Below are 16,387 nucleotides of genomic sequence, written 5' to 3'. Positions count from 1 at the left end.
CGTGAAACTTTTCAGTCACTGCCCATTTGAGTGCTAAAAATTCCAACTTGTGGGCTGGATATCGTGCTTCACTTCTTGATAACCCACGACTGGCAAAAGCTATGGCTCTGAGCTGACCCTCCTGCTCCTGGTAGAGTGCTGCACCTAAGCCAGTAGTACTGGCATCGGTATGGAGCACATAAGGCAGCTTCGAGTCTGCAAAGCCTAAGACGGGGGCTGACGTTAGCTTTTCAATGATGGAGTCAAAAGCTTTTTGACACTCTGCGGTCCATCGGTCCTCAAATGGCAGTTTGGGATCAAAGTAGGTCTGGTTGGGTTCTTTGGACTTTGATTTCTTACGTAGTGGTGGGTAACCACGAGTGAGGTCATTGAGTGGGCGTACTATGGACGAGTACCCTTTTACAAAACGTCTGTAGTACCCCGAGAACCCCAGGAAAGATCTTAGTTCTTTGAGATTCTTGGGCTGTGGCCAGGTCTTTAGGGCCTGAATCTTTTCGGGATCCGTCTCAACTCCGCTTTCAGAGATTACATGCCCAAGATACCGAACTGTGGTTTGGAAAAATTTACATTTTTCCAGCGATAACTTCAGGCCATACTCTTTAAGGCGATGGAGTACCCGCATAAGTCGGCGTTCGTGTTCTTCCAAACTATCTGAGAAGATGATGAGATCATCTAAAAAGACGAGCACTTCATGTAAGTTCATATCACCAACACAGTGCTCCGTCGGCCGCTGGAAGGTGCTTGGGGCGTTGGTTATGCCCTGCGGCATGCGGTTAAACTCCCAGAACCCAAGCGGTGTCACAAACGCGGTCTTTTCTTTGTCTGCCTCCTCAACTTCTATCTGGTAATACCCAGATTTCAGATCGAGGACCGTGAACCACCTGGATCCTGAAAGGGCAGAGAATGTCTCTTCCAGATTTGGAAGTGCGTAAGAGTCTTTTATTGTTTGCAAGTTCAGCTTGCGAAAGTCTATACATAGACGGACATCATTGTTCCGCTTTCTCACCACAACAATGGGAGACGAGAAAGGTGATTGAGACTCTCTTATCACACCTGCAGCAAGCAGCTCCTGCAGGTGTTTCCGGACAGCCTCAAGATCTTGAGGGTGTATAGGGCGTGCACGGTGCTTGAAGGGAGTCGGATCATTAAGCTTGATGGAATGTTTCACCTTGTTCGTACACCCAAAGTCAAGATCATGAAAAGCGAATACTTCCGGAATGTCATTGAGTTGCTTGGTTATCCTCTCTTTCCATTCATGTGGAATCGGAGAGTCACCAAAATTGAAATTCAGCGGTGTCTTACTTGTGGCTGACTCATTAACACTGGTGACATTATGCTGGGACATGATACAATGGAAAGCTCCCAGCTCTGCAATGACACAAGTAGACGGGATAGTAACATCTTGTTCTGTTTCATTTGTAATCATAACAGGCACTTTGTGTGGAGCTCGGGAAGGAAGTGTTATCAAGCAAGTTTTAACACAAAGGCCACCAGGCAAGGAAGACTGAGAGGGGTGTTCAACTATGGCACACGTGTCTGCTGCAGTACAATGAACGTTAGCAGATCCCTCTAAAACTACTGTTTGGCCTGCTGGAACTACAACTGTAGCCTTGCCTGACAGGGTAACTAACCCAATGCTCCCATCTTTGTTCTGTGTATGTCTTAGTTCTAGAGTTTTCAACAGGGCTCTAAACCCGCAAGGACTAGGTAAGTAGTCAGAAGTCTTAAGGTCCAAAAATTTTTCATAAAGGACATCAAGCGTGTTTGTTCCCACCAACACTGGGGTCTGACTGTTTGGATGAGTGTCTGGAACAACAAGAGCTAAGGTTGGTATGTCCATCTCTGCATCTAAGAAGTCTTTTGGAAAAGTAATGCATGTCTCTATATAACCCAAATAGGGGACGGGCTGACCTGCAGCACCCTCCACTTCCAAAAGATCATAGAGTGGGTTAAGATTTTGATCTGGAAAGTTCTGTTTGTAGAACGACTCAGCGACTGTGGTCACTTGTGACCCTGAGTCCAGGAGACAATTTACATTAACGCCAGAAATGCTAACTACTGCTGTGCATTTAGAGCCAACCAACCCTTTTGGCAGACTATACTTCTGTGGCTTAGTGACAGATTGCTTACAGTTAGCATGTTGCATGTACTTAGTGGGACATGATCGCCTGGCTGCAGTCTCCATTTGCCCCGCAATAGAGACTGTTTTCAGTTTAACTGTTCCTTAGTGGCTGGAGGGTTCTCAACCTCCCATTTCCTCTGTTTCTCTTTAAACAGTTTGCGCTTTTCAGCAACTAGGGCTGGGTTTGGTTCATTTTCGCAGTTTGGCTTGATGTGGCCATCTTCTCCACATTGGAAACAGTACCACGGTTTGGGTGGGATACTTTGAGTTTTAACTGTTCGTTCTGAGGGCTCCTTGCTCACTTTGTCTGGCTTTCGGTTTTCTTTAGACTTGGTATGGGAGGCATATCTGGAATTCTGCGCTTTTGATTTCGCGGTCAGCTGCACCAGTTGGGCCTGGAGCTCTGCAACTTGCTTTGAGAGTTCTTTAATTGAGCTTAAGGTGGTTGTGTCTTCATTTTCGTCTAAGCAGCCTTTGACTGTTTGGAGGTGGTATGTCGCTTTTTGTTTCGTGATGTTCAAATGTTGCTTCATTCGCATTGTTTTGGTAGCATTTTGGTCTTCTTCTGTGCGTAATAAGAGAAGCAACTCAGGAAAAGATGGGGGGTTTATCTGTTTTTGTTTTAGTTGAAGTGCGTTTAAAAGGGAATCATCCCAGCAACCACGACAGAACTGCGTGACAAGGAGTCTGTCAACATCATTGCTTAAAGCACCACCCCGTTTTACAGTGTGAGTTAAAGCTACCTGAAGGCGTTGTACGTATGACGACGGTTTCTCACCTGGATTTTGGAAGGTGTCAAGAAATTTGGCGTAAAGCTCTCCACCATCTTGAACTGTCCCATAGGCAGAATCCAACATTTGAAGGTAGTCTGCAGGTGAGCTGTCTGGGTTCAAGTGCTTAACTACGTCAGCTGCCGGGGGTAAGAGAGACTCAAGAATCTTTCGCGATTGTTGCAGTTGCGACATGGAAGTGTCACTCAAGATTAGTTCAGCACTGGAACGCCAAGTATCATAATCTGGCTCATAGGTTGGCCGGGGGTCCTTGCCAGAAAAAGCTCTGAGTTTTTGTGAAAAATGTTGCACTGAATGATCATCTCTTCTCACAATGTGCTCAACTACTACACGCTGCACCTCAGGAGGGTTTAAATCAGGTGCAGGTATGGTGGGTACACTATGAGCTGGGTTTCTTGCAGTGTGATTTGACTGGTTCGATTGCTGTGCACCATCAACACTGGGTTCAACAGCTGAAGGCTGAAACTCAGCCAAGGGAGATTCAGGTAAGTCAATTTGCTCTGATTGATCATGTTCAGGCTCTTTGATTGATTCAGCTATCTGTGACATCATGTCTTTCAGAACATCTGCAAACCCTCGGCCGCTCATTTTGGCTAGGTTTTTTAACTCAGTGAGATATGACTTGGTTGTATCATTCCCCACACATCGCGTGTATACGCTTGCAAGAGACTGTATTCTATACTTAACCCCGCTATCGGATATGTGGTTGTAAGGTAACGGCTCAAGAGCATAAACAGCAGTACCTGAATTGTACTCAACAACAACACTCGAGATAAACTCAGATTTACCATCATCTACCTTTAAGACTCTTGAGATTGACCCATACTGTTTTAGGAATTCAGTCACCTCATCAATTTGCTCATCTCCAGCTATTTCGCTCACGATCACCGAATTTGGGACTTTAACAGATTCACGTTCAACAAGACGGTCCATTTGGGGTGCGTTATATACTTGTAATCACATGAGAAAAAGCCTCCTGGCTGGCTCGCCAAGACTTACTGTAACCACTGACTCATTTTAAATAGTTTAGGACAGCCAAACTACGGACCAGTTGCTAGGTTCGGCAGGGCTACAATAGAAAGCGAGGCGAATGCAGAATGAAATGGCTGGAGACAGGAATTTGAGCAGCAACAGTTATTATTTTGCACAAAAATGAAATAAACAAGACACAAATTCCACATTGACAGTAGTAGTGATAATAACCATAACAATAATAAGAAGAAGCCGGCAAAACAAAAATAACTCCAAAAATAGTCGTTTGAGCTCAATATTCAATTGTCTTTTTGTCTTTGGTCATTTGTCAAGTCAAAAATTCTTAGTCTAGTTCTTGTTCTCTTTCGTTTGTGGTTTGTGTGTTACCACTTGGGAGTCTCCGTCGAGGAAGAAGAGTAAGTTCCTCTGCAAAGTTCAGTCTGGGCTCAGGCTCGCCATCTCCATCCGGAGAGAATCCATTGGAATCCAAAATCTTAGTTCCTTCCACACGGACAAGGGAAAAAAACCTAGCCTGCACAACAATATTAACATTATTGTACACAGCCAGCTCCGTTTCTTCTCTTGTATCACAGCTATAGCTTTAGTTCTTTATCTCTTTTCACATTTCTTTCACATTACCACAGTAATACATTACATGCATGCTTTGAATATATCTCTCGTTATACATGAAATTATTTTAACCATGTAAACAACAAATGAATTTCTTGTTCTTTTTAACCATGAAATTATGATTAATAGGTATAACCAGCAAGATAATACATTTTTCCAATCATCCTTCGAGTATGCTAAACAAATCCTACCACAACAGCATTTCAACCGTTTTTAAACAGCAAATTACCACTCGCGAATCGGTATGAACAGAAGAAACAACTTTTAGCAACAGACTAACACATTATTAACTTTTCAAACCCATGGGCTAAACTCACCAAAATGTTAGAAAATTCCGCACGAGCTATCCGTGACCTGTCTCATCTATTTCCACGTGCGAAAAGATCTAGCTCATGTGAAATGATGGTCTGGTGTTTCGGAAGACGGGGCTAAAACCACCTTCAACCAATGAAAAAGGCATTTATCCCTTGTGATCCAGCAACAGAAAATAAGGTTTGCTAGAGGATCACACTTCCTTTTTTCAAAATAAATGTTTCTTTTCAAAATAAAATAATGAAAATACATTTATACAATCAAAACGAAAACAAGAAAAAAATAACAAAAGGTAGTTTTCTCTACTGGGTTACAATGACATACGGCTGTCTGAAATCAAACAGGCTATTGAGAACAGCAATGACACCTTCGCCAATGTGCCATCAATTAGCCTTCCAATGATTGCCCGGCTTTTGAAGAAGCACCAGGTTTCCATGAAACAAATTTACTTGGTTCCTTTTGAGAGGAACAATGTCCGGGTGAAACAACTGCGTTCAGAATATATTCAGGTACAACACTAAACTGGCATGCAATTACTGTAACAGTACTGACAACTATTAGTTGTAAAAAAACAAAAACAAACCTAAATTATCATTTTAGAGGGTGATGGAGCTGGACGCTGCTGTGAATCATCACAAGTATATTTTTGTTGATGAGGCCGGTTTCAATCTGGCAAAAACTAGACGCAGAGGACATAACCTTATTGGACAAAGGGCTACCGTCCAAGTCCCTGGACAACGTGGGGGAAACATCTCAATGTGTGCAGCTATATCTGAAGATGGTGTGGTAGGCTGTAGACCAGTTCTACAACACTGAACACCTGATAGTTTTTTTTTTTTTTTAATGAACTGGAGCAGGCCTGTCAGGGAGAAGACATTGTCTATGTTGTTGTGTGGGACAATGTCAGCTTCCACCATGCACAGCTGGTTCAGGAATGGTTTCAAACACATCCTTGCTTCATGACCTTCCATGATCTTCCACCATATTCCCCTTTCCTCAACCCAATTGAGGAATTCTTCTCTACATGGAAGTGGAAGGTGTATGATCGCCATCCCCATGAGCATGTCTCCCTTCTTCAAGCCATGTGTGAAGCTTGTAGTGATATAACTGCTGGGCAATGTCAAGCCTGGATTCGTCATGCCAGGGGATTTCTCCCACGGTGCCTGAACAACAAAGACATCCACTGTGATGTTGATGAAAATTTATGGCCCAATGTTAATGACCGGCTTGATTAATTGTGTAAAAGTGATAAAAATAAAATAAAAATATATTGTGCATATGTAAATGACTTGCTGTTTTTTCTTACTTTTTCGTGTGTGTGTGTGTGTGTGTGTGTGTATATATGTATATATGTATATATATATATATATATATATATATATATATATATATATATATATATATATGTGTATGTATATATATGTGTATGTATATACAGTGGGGCAAAAAAGTATTTAGTCAGCCACCGATTGTGCAAGTTCCCCCACCTAAAATGATGACAGAGGTCAGTAATTTGCACCAGAGGTACACTTCAACTGTGAGAGACAGAATGTGAAAAAAAAATCCATGAATCCACATGGTAGGATTTGTAAAGAATTTATTCGTAAATCAGGGTGGAAAATAAGTATTTGGTCAATAACAAAAATACAACTCAATACTTTGTAACATAACCTTTGTTGGCAATAACAGAGGTCAAACGTTTACTATAGGTCTTTACCAGGTTTGCACACACAGTAGCTGGTATTTTGGCCCATTCCTCCATGCAGATCTTCTCGAGAGCAGTGATGTTTTGGGGCTGTCGCCGAGCAACACGGACTTTCAACTCCCGCCACAGATTTTCTATGGGGTTGAGGTCTGGAGACTGGCTAGGCCACTCCAGGACTTTCAAATGCTTCTTACGGAGCCACTCCTTTGTTGCCCGGGCGGTGTGTTTTGGATAATTGTCATGTTGGAAGACCCAGCCTCGTTTCATCTTCAAAGTTCTCACTGATGGAAGGAGGTTTTGGCTCAAAATCTCACGATACATGGCCCCATTCATTCTGTCCTTAACACGGATCAGTCGTCCTGTCCCCTTGGCAGAAAAACAGCCCCATAGCATGATGTTTCCACCCCCATGCTTCACAGTAGGTATGGTGTTCTTGGGATGCAACTCAGTATTCTTCTTCCTCCAAACACGACGAGTTGAGTTTATACCAAAAGTTCTACTTTGGTTTCATCTGACCACATGACATTCTCCCAATCCTCTGCTGTATCATCCATGTGCTCTCTGGCAAACTTCAGACGGGCCTGGACATGCACTGGCTTCAGCAGCGGAACACGTCTGGCACTGCGGGATTTGATTCCCTGCCGTTGTAGTGTGTTACTGATGGTGACCTTTCTTACTTTGGTCCCAGCTCTCTGCAGGTCATTCACCAGGTCCCCCCGTGTGGTTCTGGGATCTTTGCTCACCGTTCTCATGATCATTTTGACCCCACGGGATGAGATCTTGCGTGGAGCCCCAGATCGAGGGAGATTATCAGTGGTCTTGTATGTCTTCCATTTGCTGATGATTGCTCCCACAGTTGATTTTTTCACACCAAGCTGCTTGCCTATTGTAGATTCACTCTTCCCAGTCTGGTGCAGGTCTACAATACTTTTCCTGGTGTCCTTCGAAAGCTCTTTGGTCTTGGCCATAGCGGAGTTTGGAGTCTGACTGTTTGAGGCTGTGGACAGGTGTCTTTTATACAGATGATGAGTTCAAACAGGTGCCATTCATACAGGTAACGAGTGGGGGACAGAAAAGCTTCTTACAGAAGACGTTACAGGTCTGTGAGAGCCAGAGATTTTCCTTGTTTGAGGTGACCAAATACTTATTTTCCACCCTGATTTACGAATAAATTCTTTACAAATCCTAACATGTGAATTCATGGATTTTTTTTCACATTCTGTCTCTCACAGTTGAAGTGTACCTCTGGTACAAATTACTGACCTCTGTCATCATTTTAAGTGGGGGAACTTGCACAATCGGTGGCTGACTAAATACTTTTTTGCCCCACTGTATATATATATGTGTATGTATATATATGTGTATGTATGTATATATATATATATATATATATATATATATATATATATTCCAACAGTGTTCCAACATTCGAAAGAAGGGACTGCTATCACAGCTAGAGATTGACGAGGTACAACATAAATGCTACGGCAAGGAGGAGTCCGGACGCCAGGTCAGGGGGGAGATATCATCACCCCTACCCGAGATTGGGTACATAGCCCCAAGTGCGATAGGAGAAGGATCGTTGAGTGCGAGAGGAACTGACCTGAAAAATAGGATCATGGCCAAGCTTGAAACCTGGATCCCCCGTAGCCGGTTACAAAGATTACGTGAAGTACCCTCAGAAGGTCTGCTAGATGATGTTAATGCAGCACTACGGACGATACCTACAACCACGATTACCGACACTAACAAGCTGATGTACAATACGGCAGCAGTGATCAGTGAGCCTTGAACAGCCACAAGGGGCAGTACCCTCCATGGAGAAGGAGGCTAGAGGGCAAGATCAAAGTAGGAGGTTAGCCAACTAACGGAGTTGCAGAAAGGTGCGGCAAAGAAGGTGCATAAGAAATACAGCAAACTGTCCATACCTGAGGCCTTGAAAACTGCCAAGCAAAGACTCACAGCCTTGGCCAGCTGCTTGAGAAGGTACACCAGAGAGATAGAAGGCAGGAGAATAAACCAGCTGTTCTCCACAGAACCAGCAAAGGTGTACTGTCAGTGGCAAGGGAACAATAAGAGAACAGCACCACCAAGGCTGGAGACGGAGCAATACTGGAAGAGCATATGGGAGAAGGATGCAACCCATAACGGCAATGCTCAGTGGCTAGTGGATCTGAGGGCAGACCATAGCGACCTCCCTGAACAGGGTCCAGTAACCATCACAATGGCAGATATCCAATAAAGGGTCTCCAGTATGAAGAGTTGGACAGCACCAGGGCAAGGTTATTATCGTTAACGAAAACTAACGAAATAACGAAAACTAGAAGTGAAAAAACATTTTCGTTAACGGAAATAAAAATAAAAACAAAAAAAGGAAAACTAACTAAAACTGTAATGAGTGTTCACAAAACTAACTAAAATTAACTGAATTTATATCAAAAATGCGTTTAGTTTTCATTGATGTGTGTGTGTCATACAATAGTCAAAGGTGAAAATGAAGTTTAGTTTCCAGATTTTTTTCTTGCTGTCTCATTATGCCAGCAGGTGGCCAGTACGTTAGTCGAGTCGTCTGTGTTGCTGCTCCGTCCAAGCGCAGAATCATGTCAGGAAAAGTCGGGAGAAAGCGCCAGAGTCCAATTTGGGATTACTTTGAATATGACTGTGTTTTGGATAAAGCAAGTGTCTTGTAGTGGAAAGAGACAAATTATGAGGGACATTTCTAAAGGGCAAAAAATCCCACAAACCTTAAAGTGCGCTTGAAAAGCTCGCACAAGAAGGCTAACTTAGCTTACCTTGAGAAGGTAAGGGAGCACACTCAACCCTCATCCCCAAAAACAGACGCTAACCCCAGGCAAGGCAGCGTGATGCATCCCGAGACAACAGGACTGGGATATCTACATAACTGTGTGAGTCAATTGTCTTCAAAAAGTTTATCAATTCACTTGAACCAAAATTATGAACACCCGGTGCTGCAAGAGTTAATAGTCTCATTGGAGCCAAGATATACATTTTATAGTTGCCTGGTATCAATGGTTGTTCATCTGCCTTTATTTATTTATTTATTTAAAGAACCCATAGGTGGGAATGTGAGTTGTCTGTCTCTGCGTGTTAGCCCTGCGACAGACAGGCGACCTGTACAGGGTGCAGGGTATGGTAGCTGGAATAGCAACATACCCAAGGATAAGCAGAAGAGAATGACTGATATGATGAAACTGGGATTTTGTTACAGTTAATTATTGCAAACACAACTAAAACTATAACTGAAACTAATCAAAACTAAACTGAAACTAAGGATTTTCAAAAAAATAAAAACTAAACTAAACTAGCAAACAATTGGTAAAAACTAATTAAAACTGATATAAAATTGAAAATCTGAAGTCAAAACTAAATAAAAATAAAAACTAATGAAAATTGCAAAACTATTAAAACCCTGCACCAGGGCCCGACATGGTTCACGCCTACTGGCTGAAGAAGCTGACTGCACTCCACGAGCGTCTGGCAGCACAAATGAACCAGCTGCTAGTTAACGAGAGACACCCGGAATGGCTAACCGAAGGTCGAACGGTCCTGATCCCCAAGGACCCCAAGAAGGGACCGGTCCCATCCAACTACCGACCAATAACCTGCCTCAGTACTACATGGAAGCTCCTGTCAGGCATCATATCGGCTAAGATGAACAGGCACATGGGTCAATACATGAGCGGGGCACAGAAAGGGATTGGCAAGAATACCAGAGGCGCAAAACACCAGCTACTGGTAGACAGAACAGTCAGCCGAGACTGCAAGACCAGACTGACCAACCTGTGAAGGCCTATGACTCAATGCCCCACAGCTGGATACTGGAATGCTTAGAATTGTACAAGATCAATGGGACCCTAAGAGCCTTCATCAGGAACTCAATGGGGATGTGGCGTACAACACTAGAGGCCAACTCCAAGCCCATAGCACAAGTCACCATTAAGTGCGGGATCTACCAAGGAGATGCTCTGTCCCCACTGCTGTTCTGCATAGGCCTGAACCCTCTCAGTGAGATCATTAACAAGACTGGCTACAGATACCGACTGCGGAACGGAGCAGTTGTCAGCCACCTCCTGTACATGGATGACATCAAGCTGTATGCCAAGAGTGAACGAGACATCGATTCACTGATCCACACTACCAGGCTATACAGCAATGACACTGGAATGTCATTCGGACTGGAGAAGTGTAGTCGAATGCTAACAAAGAGAGGGAAGGTAGTCAGAACTGAGGGGATTGAACTACCAGAAGGCAACATTGCAGACATAGAGGACAGTTACAAGTACCTGGGGATCCTGCAGGCAAATGGGAACCATGAAGAGGCCGATAGAAAGGCTGCAACCACCAAGTACCTGCAGAGGGTCAGGCAAGTCCTGAGGAGTCAGCTGAACGGTAAGAACAAGATCCGGGCCATCAACACGTACGCCCTGCCCGTGATCAGGTACCCTGCTGGGGTAATAGGCTGGCCAAAGGAGGAGATAGAAGCCACTGACATAAAGACAAGAAAGCTCCTTACCATGCATGGAGGGTTTCACCCCAAGTCCAGCACCCTGAGGCTGTACACTAAGCGGAAGGAAGGGGGCCTGGGACTGGTGAGTGTCAGCACCACAGTCCAGGATGAGACAACGAAAATCCAAGAATACATTTGGAAGACGGCCCCAATTGACTGAGTGCTCAGTGAATACCTCAGGCAGCAGAAACCCAAGAAAGAGGAGGGAGACGAGGAACCATCATGGAAGGACAGGCCCCTGCACGGTATGTACCACCGGCAGATAGAGGAGGTGGCTGATATCCAGAAATCCTACCAGTGGCTGGACAAAGCTGGACTGAAAGACAGCACAGAGGCACTAATCATGGCAGCACAAGAACAAGCTCTGAGTACAAGATCCATAGAGGCTGGGGTCTATCACACCAGGCAAGACCCCAGGTGCAGGCTGTGTAAAGATGCCCCAGAGACAATCCAGCACATAACAGCAGGGTGCAAGATGCTAGCAGGCAAGGCATACATGGAACGCCATAACCAAGTGGCCGGCATAGTGTACAGGAACATCTGTGCCGAGTATAACCTGGAAGTCCCGAGGTCAAAATGGGAGATGCCCCCAAGGGTGGTGGAGAATGACCGAGCTAAGATCCTGTGGGACTTCCAGACACAGACGGACAAAATGGTGGTGGCTAACCAACCGAACATAGTGGTAGTAGACAAACAGAAGAAGACGGCCGTAGTGATCGATGTAGCGGTTCCGAATGACAGCAATATCAGGAAGAAGGAACACGAGAAGCTGGAGAAATACCAAGGGCTCAGAGAAGAGCTCGAGAGGATGTGGAGGGTGAAGGTAACAGTGGTCCCCGTGGTAATCGGAACACTAGGTGCGGTGACTCCCAAGCTAGGCGAGTGGCTCCAGCAGATCCCGGGAACAACATCGGAGATCTCTGTCCAGAAGAGCGCAGTCCTGGGAACAGCTAAGATACTGCGCAGGACCCTCAAGCTCCCAGGCCTCTGGTAGAGGACCCGAGCTTGAAGGATAAACCGCCCGCAGGGGCATGCTGGGTGTTTATATATATATATATATATATATATATATATATATATATATATATATATATATATATTTTTTTTTTTTTTTTTTTTTTTTTTTGTTATGCCTGAACATAAGTGTAATATTTGCTGTGTAAAGTTTTACAGTTCAGTTACACTCATTCATCACCAAGGACAATTTGAAACGCTTACCTTGTATTATTTGCTCCTGACTGAAATGATTGGTATAAGTACTAAGTTGAAAAAAGATCTCACTGTTTTGTTTGGGTGATTAAAGCAAATGTTCTCAGAATATATCACAATGATCATATGTTCTGCAACAATGATTAAGTGGAATGAAAATATGTGCAAATACAATGAACTCATGACATCAGATTTGAAAGAATGACTAGTGGTGTTACAAATGTGATCAAATGTGAGTTTTGTACTGAGAGATTTGAAAATGCACACTTTAGTTATGAAAATAGTACCAAACCAATTAAAAAAAACTGTAGTGAAAAGTATTTGCGTGTGTGGGTTATTTTGACAGGTAATTTTAAACTTTAAAAATCTATCGCCTGACTTCCTCTATCACAGGATATTAGCAAACTGATTGTACTTCCGCAGAATATTTCTCAACACCTATAGCAAATACGATCAAGCAAACTGACATTGCACTTTCTTAAACAGTATGTCCTCTTCTGTGCTTCCTTATTCCAAAAACAGTTAGGCGATGTGTTCCCCTGTAATTCTGGTTAAGAAATTATGTTCACTGTAAAAACCTCTCCTGAGCTGTGTGTGAACATGGTGATAGTCGGCATGTTACTGATGGTCCTCTTTGTTTCAGGTGAGCTGTTTGTTCACTATAAAGGCATTATTGGATTCATTTAAATCATTATCAGCTTTAAGGAACAAAATTAAAAGGCTGATGGAGATAAAGCTTTGTTTTTTCATACTGTTCATAGTCTGACAGGTAATTGAAATACTTTTTGTTACCAACAGAATCAAAGACATGTTGTTCATGTTACAATAGATTATATTTCAAGCAACAACTATGTAATTTAGCATCATTAATCAAAAAGGGCAAATGGTGAAAATGTGACTGTCACTTCTGGATGATCTATTATAAATTTAATTTTACATAAACAATTATTTAATTTTAGGAGTACTTTGATTAAAGTTTACATCTTAAGTCCTATGGAGGACAAATTAAAATAAGACAAGTTAATGTTTGTAATAAAATTAATTAATTAATAGGTTAGTTGTGACACTGTGTTTACAGGTGCTTTGGCACAATGTCCTGATGAAGCAGCAGTCTTCATAAATGCATCAAAGAAGCTGGAAGCACTGAGTGGATCTTGTTTGCAAATCCCATGTAGCTTCAGACCCAAAGAAGAACAGAAATTTATCAGCACAAGAAAAATTATTGGAGTGTGGATTAAAAATCAATCCCAATTTGGCGGTAATCCAAACAATGTGATCTTCAACAGTAGTGCAGCAGTTAACATCTATCCAATGAGTATTACTGGGAACCTGAGTCAGAGAGACTGCACCACTCTGTTTTGTAATTTAATCACCACATACACAGACACATACTTCTTCAGAGTAGAGAGAGAACCATTCAAAGCAACAGCTTCTTGTGATCCTCTTCAAATAACAGTCAGAGGTGAGTGATTTTGAGTTTTTTATTAGAATTATATTTTTACTTTATTGGGTTTATTTGACTTGCCTTCAGTTAAGTTTCATCAGCATTTGTTGAAGAAATATTACATTTCAGTCATAATGATTGTCCCAGAATACAGTTTAATATTGGTCGAATGTTTTATTATTAAGCTAAAAAAAATACTTTAATAAATAAATACTCAATAAATCATGACTTTATGAAATTAATAAAGTTATATGTAAATTTAAGATAAGATGAGTGGTTTAGAGATTTTAAACACTGGTATAAACTGCAGTGTGCTCTGTAGTGTTAATATGTCTGTGATGTGAAACCACAGATTCTCCTTGGAGGCCCAATATTACAATCCCAGGTGATCTGAAGGAGAAGGAGTCTGTCACTATAACCTGCTCAGCTCTCACTCCCTGTCCACACTCCCCTCCTCAACTCACCTGGAATCTCCAACAAGACTCTCACAACAAAACAGAGGAAAACACAGATGGAAGCTTTACAACTAAAATCCAGCAGAACATCACTCTGTCAGACACACATGATGGAAAGAAGATCAACTGCTCTGCCAGATATCCTGTGAACCAAGGAAAAGACACCAAGACAGCAGAGACAGAAGAGACTCTCAGTGTTTCATGTAAGAAAATCAGAATTTGTAGTTGGATCCTGTCAACATAGCATTTGATTCATTGGGAGGTCCACTGTTTAGAATGAATAATGGTGATTTCTGTCAATCTTTTTCTCCAGATGCTCCTAAAGACACCTCAGCATCCATCAGTCCATCAGGTTTGGTGTCAGCAGGCAGCTGGGTGAACCTGACCTGCTCCAGCAGAGCCAAACCTCCAGTCAGCAACTTCACCTGGTTCAAGAAGAGCAGAGATGGAGCTGTGAAAGTATCTGAAGGAGAGATTTACAGCTTCAATGTAACAGATGGAGGAGTTTATTACTGTGTGGCCACTAATGATCTGGGTAATCAGACATCAGCAGAGATTAAAGTGACTGTTGGAGGTAAAAGCCACTCATGTGTTACATGCTCCTGTTTCTTTTTATCCATTCAAACTCCAAACTTTAAAAATAACTTCAGGTAGTAACCTTTGTTTTTCTTTAGGAGACACACTGTGGCTACTTCCTGGAGTAATCATTGGGATCATTGTTCTCTTACTTATAATTCTCCTCTGCTTGATCATCTTTGTTTGGTAAGTATCACACATCAAAGCAGAAAAACACAATTAGCTACTCTCACAGATATTTTAGCTACACATTAAAAATTTCTGTTTCAAGCTTAACTTTGTTCACATATATTTAACATACACAGAGATAATTTTTTACTGCCTCTTGTGTCTTCCAGGTCGTTAAAGTCAAAGCAACAAACTCAACAACAGATTCTGGTAAGGAAATTACAAAGAAAAAAAAATTCTAGCTGCAGGGTTACTTGAATGTTTTGGCGATTACAGCAGTAACTTCATCAGAGCAGTCTATTTATTTAATAAAACATCAATAAGAATGAACCTAATTCACCGAGCTTTCTGTTTTTTAACTCTATAGATTCAAATAAATGAAGAGCAGAAGGTTGATGAACCAGCAAGTAAAAAGGAAGAAGAGGAAGAAAACATCCATTATGGAGAGATCAGCTTCTCCACACTGGCATATGAAGCATCGTCTAACTCAGTGCGGGACAGTGGACAGCAGCAGCATACGGTGTACGCACAGATCAAAAAGCGAGAAAAAAGCTTAAAACAAAGGGCTCACGGCCAAGAGGAACTCTACGCTGAGGTGAAGAAAAAATGAGAACTGTTGTGAAATAATTTTACATTAACATATAAATACACACATGGTGCCTGTAAATGTGTCATTTTCACTGCCTACAGTTCAGTGAAGTAAAACAACTAAAATCCCATTCCATGGCTTTTTTATGTCCTATTTTCCATGCTAACTTTACACGGCTGTTTTCAGATGATTAACTGTGTTCATGGCAAATGTGACTAAATGAGTAAGTGAGAAATTGCAGCACTCCAAAAAAAGAACTAGTTTTACACAACAACAGATGCTGTTCTGCAAAACTAAAACTTAAAACCTCAACATACTGTCGCTTTTTTTTTAAAGTATATTTTAAGTTATTATGTTCCTAAAGTATTTGCATGCTGCTACGCTGTGTGAGCTGTTGTTTGATTTTGTCAGTTGCATTTCTGAAGTTCTGCTTCCAAATTGTTTTTGTGGCACGCCCCCTGAACTAACAGGTCAAGATGGCAGCACTGAATCTAAACAGAATTAAAACTGTAAACTTTGAATCTGAACTACCATTGTTCTGTATTTTGTCTCACTAAATAAGCCATACGCAGAGCATTGATCAGGCTCTATCCGTTAACGTGTTTTTTAGAAGTGTTATGCTGCATCACTCCAGATACACATCAGTCCAAGTTCCAACATCTGAGTTCCCAGATGTCTAAAATGCAGCACTGGAACCACAAACCAGTATTCCCATTCATGCTGGTGGGCATTTTCTTTTGGCTTCTCCAGGGTAAGTTTAACACTGCCGATCTGCATCGGGTAATCTAAATGTTCTCCTGGAGAGTTGGAAAGGCAAAGAGGAAATGGAAATGCACGCAATAGGAGTGTCTTTCTCTGGCCTTTCCATGTATAGTTATCAGTTTTC

The 16,387-nt window shown here is 42.2% G+C and overlaps 1 protein-coding gene across 1 annotated transcript; it reads left to right on the top strand.

Annotated features, from left to right (window-relative positions):
- The first annotated feature begins 12,808 nt into the window (after window positions 1-12,808).
- Window positions 12,809-15,817, top strand: LOC309714704 (sialic acid-binding Ig-like lectin 13). Its single transcript, XM_082547340.1, has 7 exons — window positions 12,809-12,912; window positions 13,348-13,731; window positions 14,066-14,371; window positions 14,482-14,742; window positions 14,843-14,930; window positions 15,083-15,122; window positions 15,280-15,817. The coding sequence occupies exons 1-7, from the start codon at window positions 12,831-12,833 to the stop codon at window positions 15,520-15,522; spliced, it is 1,404 nt and encodes a 467-aa protein (XP_082403466.1). The 5' UTR covers window positions 12,809-12,830; the 3' UTR covers window positions 15,523-15,817.
- The last annotated feature ends 570 nt before the right edge of the window (window positions 15,818-16,387 follow it).

The sequence above is a fragment of the Aulonocara stuartgranti genome (assembly GCF_965226115.1).
Source record: "Aulonocara stuartgranti genome assembly, chromosome: 9".
Lineage (NCBI taxonomy): Eukaryota > Metazoa > Chordata > Actinopteri > Cichliformes > Cichlidae > Aulonocara > Aulonocara stuartgranti.
Note: the sequence above shows the minus strand (reverse complement) of the source record. Positions and strands in the feature narration are given on the sequence as shown.

Excerpts from the sequence above, each read along its gene's own strand:
- LOC309714704 (XM_082547340.1), top strand. The coding sequence starts at position 12,831 with ATGTTCACTGTAAAAACCTCTCCTGAGCTGTGTGTGAACATGGTGATA. Across the intron at positions 13,732-14,065 it reads TCTTCAAATAACAGTCAGAG|ATTCTCCTTGGAGGCCCAAT; the intron begins GTGAGTGATTTT and ends GTGAAACCACAG. Across the intron at positions 14,372-14,481 it reads AGAGACTCTCAGTGTTTCAT|ATGCTCCTAAAGACACCTCA; the intron begins GTAAGAAAATCA and ends CTTTTTCTCCAG.